Source organism: Lonchura striata, chromosome 1 (assembly GCF_046129695.1).
Source record: "Lonchura striata isolate bLonStr1 chromosome 1, bLonStr1.mat, whole genome shotgun sequence".
NCBI lineage: Eukaryota > Metazoa > Chordata > Aves > Passeriformes > Estrildidae > Lonchura > Lonchura striata.
The window spans coordinates 146,497,775-146,512,337 of NC_134603.1; the positions used below are offsets into that span (position 1 = coordinate 146,497,775).

The window sequence follows — 14,563 nt, forward strand, 5'->3', positions numbered from 1 at the left end:
CCCAATTTTATTCCAGTTTTTCATTCCCCTTCATTATTCTTCCTCTGTGTTCCTCATCTGCAGTCCAAATGCTTTCACCACAGATGTGCCTCTGTTTCTCAAATAATCCTAATTCCTTCTCAAATGCTGGGTCACGCTCTTCCATATAGCCCAGAAGCTCCAAACTAAGGGAAAAGTGTTTCTCCATAACTCTTCTGCAGCACTTGAAATCACCATATGCTCCTTTCCAAAGCCTTAAGTCACCTACAACATCACTGCAACTCTATTTTCTCTCAGCAGTTAAGGTGCACAGACTTGATTCAGCCTTCACTAACCCCAGACCATTAATGCATACAACGTTCAAGCAACATCCATTACTAAAAATTTTCACCTGAACAATTAAAAAAGCCATGAAGATGAAGAAGTGCACATTGAGATCAGCCAGTTCTCTCCTCCCAGCACAGGACTGCTGTGTGGTCTTGTTTCATTGGTACAGGGCTTTGAAATAAAGATGTAACTAAATTTGTTCTGCCCTAGAGAGAAGAGAAGAGAAAGACCACAAATACAAGTGGGAGAGGAACCACACAAAATTAATGTTAAACTCAAACAAATGCCAAGTATGACAAGTTTTGGTGGAAGGAGGCAGAACTGCAACAGTTTCCAATAAATGGAAATGAAGCTTCAACTAGAGTCAAGAAACACAATTAACATGCAGTGGAGACATTCCACTGCACAGCAGTCACCAGCCAGGCTGAAGCTTCCATTTTCAAATCAATTCAAGGCAGAGGCAGAACTTGGGGTTTTTTCTACATTAACTCTCTTCTATTGTACATGCCACCACTGACACTTTGCACAATTTCCATTTTCCTAGAGTAAGTCTGAATGCTTGAATTCCAACTTCTACATGGCATGCTGAACCATGCCAGAAACTCCCCAAACCTGTACAAGACATCCAAGCAGGAACTTGGGTTCAAATGCTGCAAACACCCACCAACCTCAACCCTACACCTCTGAGAAACAGCCCCTTTTGGTAGTAATGAATATTCTCACTTGGAGGACATTGACAAGCAGCACATCTACAAAATCCCACACTGCTTCAGTATAACACCTCTCCCAGTTAATGGTATGTTTTGACCAGGATTTACAGTCTGAATTAAACAGGATTTCCTCTGTAAGCTCCTGCAAATTACTTACGTTCAGAAAAGTCTGACCTGTGGGAATTAGAAAAGGTAACAACACTCCTTAAAAATAAAATATCACAAGGCTGAGTTATTTTTCAGTGACACACTCAAGTCTCAACAGAGCATTAAATAAAATTTCTATGCCGGTCTAAAGAGCAAACTATGTTGCATGACAGAGTGGTTCTTCTGCAGCTCATCTTCAGGTTTAAACACACACTCCTGAAACCACTAGTTATACTTGATATTTACTAAGGGGTTCAAAACAAGACTAGAAATACTGAGCTTAAGTCAGTTGGCAGTAAGGTCTGATTTGGAAGCCCTCAGCTAAAATCAGCTAAAGCCCAGGGTTTAGGCTCAAGCCAGTCCTTATGTCAGTTGTGCTGCCTTGGAACTCTGATTAATCCCAAATGTGGCCACTAAAGCACACTAAAAGAGAGTAAGGTGCACTCAGGTACCAGCCAAGACCCTGCCTTGGCTTCTGAAACTCAAGGCTCTCTACAACACCAACTGCTTTGGGTTTTACTCCAACACTACACAGCTTTGGTTTGAACATGGGTGCAACAAGCAACCAACCTTTAACCTACAGAAAAACTGAGGGTGGGTTCTCTTCACCAGAGTAGTTTTGCAATATTTTTGCTGTATTCTAAACATTAAAAAAAATTGTTTAGATTTCATTTTAAAATATCAGTTTGTAAAGCGGAGTGAAAATCCATGGAAACTTGAATAATCTGCATAAGAAGATGCAATTACATTTTTTTTTTCCATACAGAATGGGAGAAGACACTACAAATGCAGTCCTGAACATGCTTTCAGTCTAGATACTTTACTGGCAGCATAGCCATTAGTGATACAGAAGACCTACTCTAATAAACAGACTTGGCCTTCTCTTCCAAACTGTGCTCATCAATGCCTCAGAAACAAACTTTTTTAATAGAAAAGAGTAGAAAATGAATAGGGAGTTCCTTTGACTACAAAAAATTGAAATATTGACATCAATAGCAATTTAATGCAACACAGAAAAACAGCAAATTGCAAAAATAAATTGTTGAATGTTTTAATGCATTTTGAATTGTAATGAAGAAAAACATTTTACATCTAAAAACAAATTAGCAGAATAATAAAAAGTGGTTCCACATAACTTATAAATTCTTTTCCCCAAAAGGTAGTTTTCACAGATTTAGGCAACAAATAAGATGTTTCATTCCAGATCTTTCTGATTGTAAAGTATACACAAACTTTGTGAAAATTGATGTGCATTGCTTGAGATAAAGACACAAAAGCTTGGTTTTGCCCAGTGATGAGTTTTCTGTGAAATTCTGCACAATACTGAAATTGTAACTGCAACTCTGCTCCATTTAATGAAATGCTGGACATTGTTCAGTGCTGAAAAAACACTCTTTAGAACATTTAGAGCCATGAAATGTTTTGCACATATTTAGTCAATGTAGTATATTCACGACCCCTGCTCATATGTTTAGCTTCAAGGGGAATGGCAGTTTGGCTTACCGTTCACTACAGTATAGAAAACTAAACTAAGTGATAGTTCAGTGTTCAGCTGATTTAAGTATTAGCCTGCTCATAAGAACGTGGCTCTAGCACCTTGTTTGGTTGATTCTTTTCAAAATGAAACCACGTAATCACCCATTCCTGGTGCCAGAGGATGGTCCCTCTGGTGATATAAAAAGTTTGCAGCAGTGATGATTAAACTGCATAGAGTCCAGTGGTTTTGTACTACATATGTTTGAGAGAAGCTTAGACGCTTTAGTTCAGCAGGACCAAAGCCAGTGACCCTCTCCTCTGCCTCAGGTAATAAAGGAGAGCCATTGTCCAGATCCTACATGCAGGCCGTGCTGGAGAAACTGCTTGTACTGGCCAGATATTTTTTTTCTCTTTTTTTTTTTTTAAAACAGCATAAACCTTTGTAAAGTTCTCTCTGTTGCCAACTAAAAGAAAGTGACTCTTGTTTTCTTAAGGAATAAAACCTGTAACCCAACATCAAATGGCTTTAACCCAGAGCAAAAAACCCAGGAGGAAAAAAGTGAAAAAGAAACATTGTCACCATCATTTAACTCTTACCACCATAAGACTTAAAATTCTGCAGCTGCTTTCTGCAACCTCACTAGTTTTAGTATTTAAGACTACTTCAGCACAGTTGTCCATCTTCTATCTCAAGGAAAAATCCAAACCCAGCAACAGAAAAAAACAAGGGATCAAACCACTCTGATGACATATACTACAAAGACACTACATATATTCTCCATTAAGTATTTTGAGTTTCCTTAATGTTACAGTCCAAAACAATGGGTAGGACCCCCATTTTCCTTCCATTCCTCACTGATGCATTCATTATCCCATCCCACTACACTCCCATGCCACACAAATGTTAGTTAACAGGAGAACCAATTAACACATGTCAATGTCATTACAAACAGTGATGCAGAGGACATAAGCACAGCTGTAGTCACACAGAATCATGGTGATGACATAAAAAGCTCCTAATACATCAGCCAACCCACTATGAACCAAAAGATTCCCACTTTCAGAGTGCACCTTTCCTCACCTCCACACTTCATCTTATACTGTGATATGTCAGACAGTCAGGGGCAACATCTCCCTTCAGCCAAAAACAAGTGTCTGTCTGAAGCTGCCTTTCCATTCCTCCCCAGACACCAGCTGCCACCTGCATTCACGGATAGCAGCAGCTGCAGAGTAACACCCCACTGCCAGTGCAAAAGCAGCTAAACACAGTGTGAAGCAAAACCAGAGTAAGATCATTTGGTGGAAAGGGAGATCTATGCTAATTACCCCCTTTTGGAACAGGACAGAGACTGCAGTGCCCCTGTCATGGCTGGGTGACACACAATGCTGACCTAGTGTATTGCTCCACTAGCTTTATGTGTTAACTACCTTAAGGATCACATGTAGTATGATTGTCTTTCCTCTCCTGTCAGAGATAGTACTTCAGCCAGAGACCAAAGGTGCTTTTTTCTAGGCTACAGAGAGATTCAATGCATCTTGACCAACATTCATTTTTGAGGTAGTACTCATTTACTTTGTATTGCTGGCTCAAAATAAAAATATGGGAAGTGAACACAAAAGTATGCTCACTGTAGGTACATAAACAAAATCATCAACCCCCAAATAAACTATTTCCTTTCTGGGCAGATCACCAAAAGTAATTAATCCTTCTTACAAAGGTTAGCTCACATTCACTGGTAAAGTCAAACTTTCATAAACGGTTTATAACAATAGCTATAAACTAAAGTGCTTCAGAATTTGCTTGACTAGATTTCAGTGATTAGAATCGTAATAGTCTGGATTTTTGCTAATATGAAATGTGATGAGGTTTCAGAATCACTTTATATAAGGAGGGCAGCATGAATATTTTCCTTTTTTCAAAATAAAAAGTACAAAAAAGATTACAAATAAACCTGGCAGTCTATTCTCACTACAAGTTGCTTGCATTTTCCTTCTCAAATCTACTATTTCTCTAGTAACCAGAGTAAAAATGGAGTTGAAGTTGCACTATATGGCAGCACTAAAAAAAGTATTCAAATCAGATGCAAACAGGAAAATGTTTACAATCATACAACTAGTGAAACTCACACTTCATTTCAAAGTTTTAGCCCTGCAGATTCCTTTTAACACAAGGCAGATATGTAGAGTCATGGAAAAATGTAACAGACTGTATACACTCTCTACAGTAATTACATAAGTTTCACATTTATGTCACAAATGTAATGCCCTACTGTGTAACTATTAAATGCTAAATAACTTATGAACATTTATGTGCTCTACGCAACAGTGAACATATTGACCAGTGGATGCCAAAATATAAAATTTCATACACAAGACAAACTAATTTTTAAAAAAATCACATTTTTCTGTACAACCCATGCAAACTGTGCACAATGTGGTAACAAGAACAACACTTGCTCAAGTCTCCCATCACGGAAGAGCTTTTACAGCGACAGCAGACCAGTGTTCAGAAAAGTCTGCCCAGGTGTAGAAGTCCACGGCGACACAAACGCAGAAACTCTCAGCACTTCACTTCTCCTGTAGCAAAGCAGGGATGTTGATGTTCCAGCCGATGGCCTGGCGGTCAAACCCACACGTGAAGAGGTTGCAGATGGGGTGGTCCTCGCACCAGGCGGTGCAGCAAACCATCCTCCTGTGCCCCTGCCACCGCGCGGGAGACAGCATCGTTACTGACACGGACTGGGGAACTGCCGGGCCAACAGCTCACTGCAACTCAAAATGCAACCCTGCCCATCCTCAGCCTATTCTTTGCTAGCAGCCCTTGGGAATCCTAAAGGTCACTGTCACCTGCATCTGCAAGGTAAAAGTTTTCATAATGATGTGACTCCTCGGCACCAGCACTGCATCCGTAAGGACAGATGCATACAAAAAGGTGCATCAAAGTTTTCCAAGGTCTGTTTGCTATCTAGTTACATTTTCTTTACAAAAGCAAATCAAATTTTGATTTTAGCGTTTCTATTTATAAAAGCAGTCTTAAAATAATGAACTACTTGCAGGTAACTACTTTGTAACAAGCCTGCAAGATTAAGTGTCCATATTGTTCATAATTGAGGAGGGATAATACTGCAGCAGGAAGAATGTCATATTGATGAAGATAGTTCATTAGCAACAAAAATGTCCAAAATAGGCGTCTGACCAGCATTCATGTTAAAAAAAAAAAAAAAGTAATTATTTCAGTAGTGTCACCCTAAATTGAAATACTAAGGGAAAAAAGAAGACATGCACACACACACAAAACACTGCCTCCAGACTACAATAAATTTAAAAACCCACCTAAATTAGAAAAAAATCTAAAAGAGATTAAGTAAGTCTTAGACCTCTGTCCTAAATTCTCTCAAGAACTGCTGAATCAACCCCAAAAAAGGCCTATTTATGTGACATAATCCAATTAATTTCACTTAGTCTGATTTGCTCCATTAGTGATGCTTGCCATGCCAAATAGTGCCATAAATGCACAAAACCTGATGGCTGCAGCAAGGATGGTTTATTACATGCTAGGATGTATCTAGAATGTATGTGAATAAGCACAGAAGAAAAAAAAATAAAATTTATCACCAAATCATACAAGGTGAGCTCACAAAACTGACCCTCACTTTTTCACTCTATGTTTCTATGTCATAGAATCACAGAATAGTTTGGGTCGGAAGGGACCTTAAAGATCATGTGTTTCCAAACTTCCTGCCATGGGCAAGGACACTTTCCAGTACACCTGGTCACTCAGAGCCCCATCCAGCTTGGAATATATAAACCAGCTAGACACTGTGTAATTAAAAAAGAAAAAAAAAACTACTATGAGAAAATCACCATTAAACCTCATAGTGAGCCATTTTTCTGACACAATTCACACTGAGACATTAAAACCCATCAGAAGTGCTCTTACACGCTTTTTCCATTCTATAGAGAATGCAGATATGTGTTTCACTTTAGTGAGGGGAAACATCATGATGAAATTCACTTGAAACACCATTTCCAACTCCAATAACGTTCCAAACGTTTCACATAATTTGGTTATTTTTAACAGCTAACGTTGGTTATTTTTAATAACTAACAGCGTGTCTATTCAGACCAGCGCTGTTTGGCACTTGCTCAGCTTTAAGCTAGAGTCACCAAATGCCACTTTAACCTTGCCTGAGGAAGGACAGGCACTCTGAAGGTGCAGCTCTGCAGGTACCTGTCTGTTGCTGCGAGGCAGCCGCGCCAGCCGCACCCCGGACATGTCGAAGAGCCGAACCTGCCGGTTGTCGTGGGGCAGGGCGATGATCCTCTGGCCAACGCACACGCTGATCCTGCAGGGAAGGGACAAGAGGAGCCTGGGTAGGAAACAACCAGCCTGGCAAATAGAAACTGACAGCACAAATTTAAGCTCATGGGAAGGGATGCAGCTGAATTTTTCCTGGCTAGAATTCACAGATGGAAAGAGGAAAAAAAACAAATCGAACCATTAAGGTATTTTTTATTGTACTAGATCCTCAAATAGCCTTAACATCTGCATTTTCTTATAGAAAACTTCTTAAAAGCAGTGTACTTACTAAAAATTAATGTGGATCACACCTGCACTTTATAAAACCATTTCAAACCTTTTTCAAAATCTTATAAATCTCAAGTTTAATTTCAGGGACAAAAAATAAATGTATATTCAGTGAATTAATAGAATAGACTATTTCAGTTGAAAGGTACCTGCAACAATCATCCAGTCCAACTACTTGACCAATTCAGGCCTGACCAAAGTTTAAAGCATCTTATTAAGGGTATTATCCAAATACTTCTTAAATACTGGAAGGCTTGGTGTATCAACCACCTCTCTAGGAAAACTGTTCCAGGATTTGACCACCCTCTCAGGAAAGAAATGTCCAGTCTAAACCAACTTTCAACCACTCCCACATGTGAAAGAAATTAAGAATTAATTAAGAAAGCATGAATTAAGCAAAGCAGTAACTCAGAGAGCTGCTCACCTGTTGACCGCAGAATCTGTGCGGATCGTTGCAATAGGAGACCTCATGTTTTTCAAATCCCAGACTTTTACTGTACGGTCATCACTACCAGAAACCACATTGTCTCCCACAGTGAAAACTGCAGATGTCACAGTGCTAAACAACCAGGAATAAAGACAAAGAGGTCAAATTCTAAACTTCTTTATTAAACTAGCATCTGATTTAAAGTTTTACTTCCTGCTCCCATGCTTCCTTTAGCACATGTAGCTTGCTTTTTTTTTTTTAAGCAGAGTAATATGAAAATTTAAAATTCCAAGCAGTCATTTTTGAATTAAAGAATATTTTTACAAGAAGCTATGACACTTAAGGTTTGAGTGGCCCAAGTGCTAAGAGAAGCAGCCCAATAGTAGAAACTCACTCTGGAGGCATCTTTCATATTCCACTGATTCTGACATGAGCTAAACAGGTCCAATCTTGAAATCTGAGTTCACTTTTGAAGTTCTGCACTAATGTCCAGGTTTATCACACCACCCCAACTGAATTAGTATCATAGAGTACAAATCTCTTCTTAAGGGATTTGAGATCAGTAACCAAGCTTTTCTTTCCATCCATAGATTTCTGTAGAACTATCCCAGACATTTTCATTCACTGCACAGATACTGAGGAGGTCCCAAACACCTGAGATGTAGCTAAAGCTGTTCCCTACACACATGAACATGCTGTAATCCAAACTCAGAGTCTCCAGTATAGCCCCACTACCAATAGCTACAGCAATTAACAATCTCTAATTGTGATTTCTAGTTGTGTTTTAGAAGCAGCTAAAGTCTGAGAGTCAGATTAAAAAATGGCAAGTAGTAGTAAGAAGCACAAGCACACAGTTGTTAAAATTTTACCTAATGTGCCTAGAAATGCACAAGGCCAGTCAGAGAAAGACTCATGGGAATATTTCTAGCAATTGAAAATGCAACATATTACTTCCAGAAGCTATTTTATAAATAATTTTATTTTCTTTTTATTTTAGTGTCTATGTATTTTACAGCTTCAGATAACAGCATATCATCAACATACTGGGCTCAAACAATTTCCATTATGATTTTATGATTATTTTTAAATATTTTACCTTTACTTCATATTAACCAATTAAAAGCTTTTGTACTACAATTTTCATTGTAATTGTGTGAATTCCCAACTCAAAGCCAGTTATTTTCTGCCCATATAATGTACTAACAAAGCATTCTTAGGGAAGGCTTTTCAATTCTGTTTCTACAGATTTGATTTAATGACCTATCTTGTAACTTGGGTCATGCACATCAATTTCTTAGAACTTAGTAATTTTAATTTAAGTTGTCAGTTGCTACTGTCACTTTAGTTGTTCTGCAGAAATTTGAATTCATGTCCTATCCAAGCTGCTGATTAAGATTAGCACAAGCCAGGTCACAATGGACCAGTTTATGCAAGCCTCTTAATTTAAACTGACACCAAATTAAGTTTTAATTAGGATGAAGGACCACTTTATTCATGATACCAAGTTTCCTAACACATTATTAGAGTGCAGCCAAGCCACCAGGGAGGTGATTACAGAAAGAACCAAGAGGTCTTTGACTAATCTTCTGGACTTTATGAACAAAAAATCAAAAAGTTAAAACATACATGAGAGCCACAACTGCTGAGTCTCTTTGATCAGGCACCTTCTTATTTGGGAAGAAAACTCACTCATGCAGCCAAGCTGCTGCACAACACAGGCATGTTCTTACCACCAAACTTGTCTCCTACCAAATTTACCAGCATCTGCACTTCTCACTAGTTCTTTACACAAAGAAGCTCAGAAACAAATTCAGACTTTTACTAATCTCTATCTTGCTGCAATAAATTTGAAGCAAAATTTGTAAGTTTGAAATTCTCTATTCAATCTCCATCATTTCCACACACATTGGGAGACTTCCAGCACACAGCAGCATAAAGAATTCAAGTCATAGAAAATCTCCAGGGGAATGAATACACTGTGCTTTAGTATTCTACTGCCAACAAACAAATCTGATCATGTTTCCCCATCATACATTTTATTCCAATTACAGCTGGAATACATTGTGAAACTGTCTTAAAATAACCTTCCACTTTTGGGTGCTTTTTTTCCAAAACTTTAAAGAGCTTTCCAGCTTCTTTGATCTCATATTGGTTTTTCTTTATCATTTATCACTTTCAAACATGGTTAAGTTTCTTTGACCACATAAGGTTCTCTAATCCTTAGATTTATCATTTTTAAATGAAAACATTCAAAACTATTGCCAGGAAAACAGAATGCCAACCCCAGGTTAGCTCAATCCTTCCTGCTCCTCCAAGGACTCTCAAAAGATAACAAAATCCTTTCCAGCTAAACTTACTCTTTCAGCTTAACTGTTCAGATATTACGGGGCACACCAAGCAGAAGTTTGTAAAATAAAAATGCATTTAAATTCTTCTGTAGCTCTCTGGAATAGGGCAGGTGATAGAAAGGCAAAGTTGCTGCTCTGTTTTTAGTGACAACTTTAAAGGTGCATAGAGGTCTTAGCTCTCCATTCACCCTCAGCTCAGCCCTGCAGTCCAGGATGTGCACTATCTGCAAGCACATGGGACAATGAAAGCAATATTTTACATAAGGAGCTTTGAATTTTATGGCTAAATATAAAAACACTTCTTACTGAACCCAGTGTTTATGACCAAGAATTTGGGTCCCAGCTCCAAAGCAAACAGTATATGGATGTATGAATAACATTCCCTGTGCTTTTACAAAAATGAAGCATGACTCTTCTGAGGAAAATACTCAATTCAATTCTCAAAGACATCTCATTTTCAAAATAGGATTGCAAGGCTTGAAGTTTTAAGTAACTTAACAACAAGTGTAGAAAGGCCAAAACAGTATCATTCTCACAAACCTGACAACCCTGGAAGGGTTCATTCATCAGAGTAAAGACAAACTGGTTTTTTGGGTTTGTTTTTTTTATTATTTTATTTTATTTTACAGTGGAACATAATGAGTTAATATTTTAAAAAATCACATGCAGCTAAATTCAAAAACATACTCAACACTACTGACTTAAAACATGAGCAAGTGCTGCACTCCTAGATCTTATGTAGTGCAAATTACATTCTGTCCCTCTGATACTCCAACTGGGGCATCTCTTAATATGACAGATGCGTCTCAGCAATTTTTTTTCCTGGTTTTGTGTTTGTTTTTTTCAATTAAAACAAAACAGTAACAAGAATAAAGGCCACTTCCTACTTATAAACTAAACCAGGATTTCAGCCCAACTAAAGGGGAATGGCAAGAAGGAAGAAAGGGACACAAATTCTGTTGGAAGAAAGAAGTTAACAGAAGGAGCCAATAAACAAACAACCTTTCAAAAGTGTTGCCTCCACAACCCCATCCATATCACAAAAATTAAAAGCCTTTTCCCTCTATTTTCATGTGGCTAGATTTAGTTTTTGTTTGTATTAGTCTTCAGTTTGTTCTAACTCAGATAAAACTCTGGTTAACATCCCCTTGGCTAAATTAATAAAAAGTGTCAACAAAACATCATCAGCCCCCATGTTAATTGAATGCTAGAAGACATTAGATTTTTAATAACTCAAAAAGATGACAGGTATTGTAGGACATTAAAGAAAAAAAAAAGAAAGTAACAAGCAAAGAGGAAGCAGTCTTATGACACTTCAAACTGTGGGTCCCACAGGGAGTTTGGTGTGCTACAACTATTCTCCAAAAAAGCTTCAGCCTCCGCCAAACCCCAGCAAAACTCATTTATCTTGTCATAGGGAGCAGCCGAGCGTGTACTTCCAGCTGACAGCGTGGCACTTCCTCACCACACACCACTGCCTGGCCTCCAACATCCTGCTCCCTGCGTGGGTCTCAATCACCAGAAATGCTGTGGTGCTCGCACTCCTCATTAGGCCCAACAGCTGTCTCCCCAGTCACACTGAGACACAAAACTGCTTTGCATAACAATCTGCTGAAATTTCACACATAGGGGAAGGGGGGAAAAGAAAAAATGTTGAAAATGTTGGACCGTGAAATGCTGATGCCGAACTCTCACTGGCGATGCACCAAAAAATAAGTTAACACTGCTCTTTCCATTTTGATTTGCAACCTAAACTGGGATTTACCATTGAACTGGGAGATAACACATTTTCAAGGCCTTGAATAGGCATCCACGTGCTTAAGTCTGTGTGTGGAATGAAAATGGACTAAACCAGAGCTTTCAGATTAATTTACTCAAGGTAACTTGAATACATACAATTACCTACAGTTGTATGCAAGCAGCAAAATTTGAGGGCTCAAATATGTCTCTCATTTTAAGTAGTAAAACTGAGAAACAAAACCTAAAGGAAGCTCAATTTAGTGACACATTTTCTGCACAAGTTTCCTTTGTTTTAGGGGAACAAAGCATATCCCCACATCAAGCAGTCTGCAGCCTGAGGGGAAGCCAGGAACTGTGTCTAAAACCTCCAGATGTGGACAACCCCACTGCCCATCTCAACAGGAGATGGCACTGGCCACAGGAGGCCCAGGTAAGGAACCCACCAGAACTCCACATTTGAATGCAATTAGGTTTCAGAAATGCTAAAAGCACTTGATTCCAGCAAGAGCTACACACATCATTCCACATAATTCCCAAAGTCTACCTGTGGATTTATCTCCAAATATCAGCAGAGCTTTTTTCTGCAACTTAAGAAACATAAGAACAAACCATGAAGGAATTACAGAACCACAGAATCATTTAGGTTGGAAAAGACCCCTGAGGTCATCGAGTCTACCCTACGATCGAACACCACCGTGTCGACCAGACCATGGAACTGAATGCCACATCCAGTCTTCCCTTAAACATCTCCAGGGACAGTGACTCCACCATGTCCCTGGATAGCCCATTCCAATGTCTTATCACCCTTTTTGTGAAGAAATTCCTCTAATGTCCAACCTAAACCTCCCCTAGCAGCTTGAGACCATTTCCTCTTGTCCTGGCTGCCTGGTAGAAGAGACTGACCTGGCTACAACATCCTTTCAGGGAGCTGAAGAGAGTGGCACTTTGATAACTCTATGCCAGTATCAGGTTGGCAGAATGTTAGAAGAGAAAACTGGGAATTCAAGCTGTGCCAGAGAGCAAGAAGTGGTAACCTGGATGGACTGAAGGCATGTAAAACATGCAGGCCCCTAGTCTGTCCTGAAACAGATCTATGGAGAAACACTCAGCAAGGGAAGTGAGGCTCATTCAAACCTGGATCCCTGAGCTATCAGTTATTAAGGCTGCTAACAAGTATAAGAAAAGTACTGAATTCTAATCATGCTCTGTTACATCTATGTAGTAAATGTAAACCAAAAGGTTTTGTAAAAATGTCCAGAAGCACTAGAAGCGTTTCAAAAAAGCTAACCCAAGAGCTTTGAGCCCACACCATAATCTTCATTTAAAGAATATTGAAAATGCAAATGCAGGATCAGAACAGTGTGTGATATGCAAGTTTGGAGCCTTTTTTCAATGAAATGCAAGAGGAAAATGTCCCTCAGCAGACAAAACAAGGTAGGAATATTAATAGCAATATCAGAACCATCAAGTTAATCGGTGAGGCTTGGGAAGAAAACTGAATGTTTCATCACAAAAATTTTGCATTTCTTACAGAAGCTAGATTGAGATATCCACACATGGGGAATGCCTTAGGCATTCTCTGATGAGAAACAACAGAAAAAATGGTAGACAAAACATCATTAAAGTAATTAATAACTGAAGCAAGAACAGGACTATCTTGAAAAGAACAGATGTGTTAGACTGATCAAACACCACTGATAGCATCCAAATGGTTACATTTTGTTTGGCACAAAAGGTTTTAACCAAAAGCCCAAGCACAGATTTAGTCAAAGATGCAAAGCCTGCATTTTTAGGACTACATCTACACCTGCTTCACCAAGAAAGTGTGGTTGAATACATAGCAGTGACCTTGCAATATTGGGCACATCTAGAATAAGACTGCTTCCAACAGGGATGTCTAAGGACATCGTTGCCTGGAGAAAAGGCACTTCTCCCCCTGCCATGACTTACTCTTTCAAGAACAATATATTCAAAACAAACACAAATAAGATATGAGAATTAGATCTTGCAGACCCAAAAATCTGAGAAAGCCAGATGACCTTGGCAAACCCAAGTGCCCACAAAAACTGAAGCAATTACTAGTCTCTTGAAACAGAATGCCATTTTGACATTAACTCTCAATTCACTAAATGTCAGAATTCAGCCCAGCATCCTAATCAGCAGCTGTTTAGTAATTTTTGTATTTTTTAATGGAGATTCTTCAGCAACATAGGAGTTGGAAAACATAAAACTGAAACAAGACATATTTGCAGTTCTCTAACTTCGAAGTTCTCAGGATGGAGCACAACTCACCATTCAGCTGGCACATTCAGAGACATACAGGCAGCAAATGAACAGGAACTTTCCCTTCTGGTCTCTTAGAGCCAAACAAACAGAGTGAAAGGAGATGGAATATGCTGCAGTCCAAAAGAGCTATAAGCTCTTTGTAAGAAATAACATAAGATCCATGATCAGCAATTTTTTTCCTGAGTTTTCCCAGAAAGTAACATACATACAGATTCCACAGCTAACACACATTCATGCTTGATGCAATGGCCCAATTTAGCCACAATGATCAGTAAGTTTGAAAAGCAGTAAACAAACTTGTTATTTTTTTGGGGCTAGGACTAAAGTAAGTACCCACTCCAATTTATGGGGGTTTTTAAAGCCAAAAATGCATTCAATTGCCATGGCAAAACAGTGCATAACTACTGAACAACCAAAAAGCATTAACAAAGGATATTCACTTAAGGATAGCAAACCAAAGCTGCTTCTGAAGATATCACTTTATTCTTTGAAGGATGGCATTTGCAAGTACAGACTTGGAAGCCCTGCATATTTT

The 14,563-nt window shown here is 38.8% G+C and overlaps 1 protein-coding gene across 2 annotated transcripts in view; it reads right to left on the reverse strand.

The window, feature by feature from the left end:
* Positions 1-2,189: 2,189 nt before the first annotated feature.
* The window catches only part of WDR37 (WD repeat domain 37), a 43,800-nt gene continuing 31,426 nt past the window's right edge, over positions 2,190-14,563 (reverse strand). For both annotated transcript variants that reach the window (XM_021528819.3, XM_021528818.3), the window contains 3 exons: positions 7,652-7,786; positions 6,871-6,985; positions 2,190-5,339 (listed from right to left, as the gene is read on the reverse strand). In XM_021528819.3, coding sequence (XP_021384494.1) covers positions 5,208-5,339; positions 6,871-6,985; positions 7,652-7,786 — 382 coding nt within the window. In that variant the 3' untranslated portion in view covers positions 2,190-5,207. The remainder of the gene's footprint in view (positions 5,340-6,870; positions 6,986-7,651; positions 7,787-14,563) is intronic.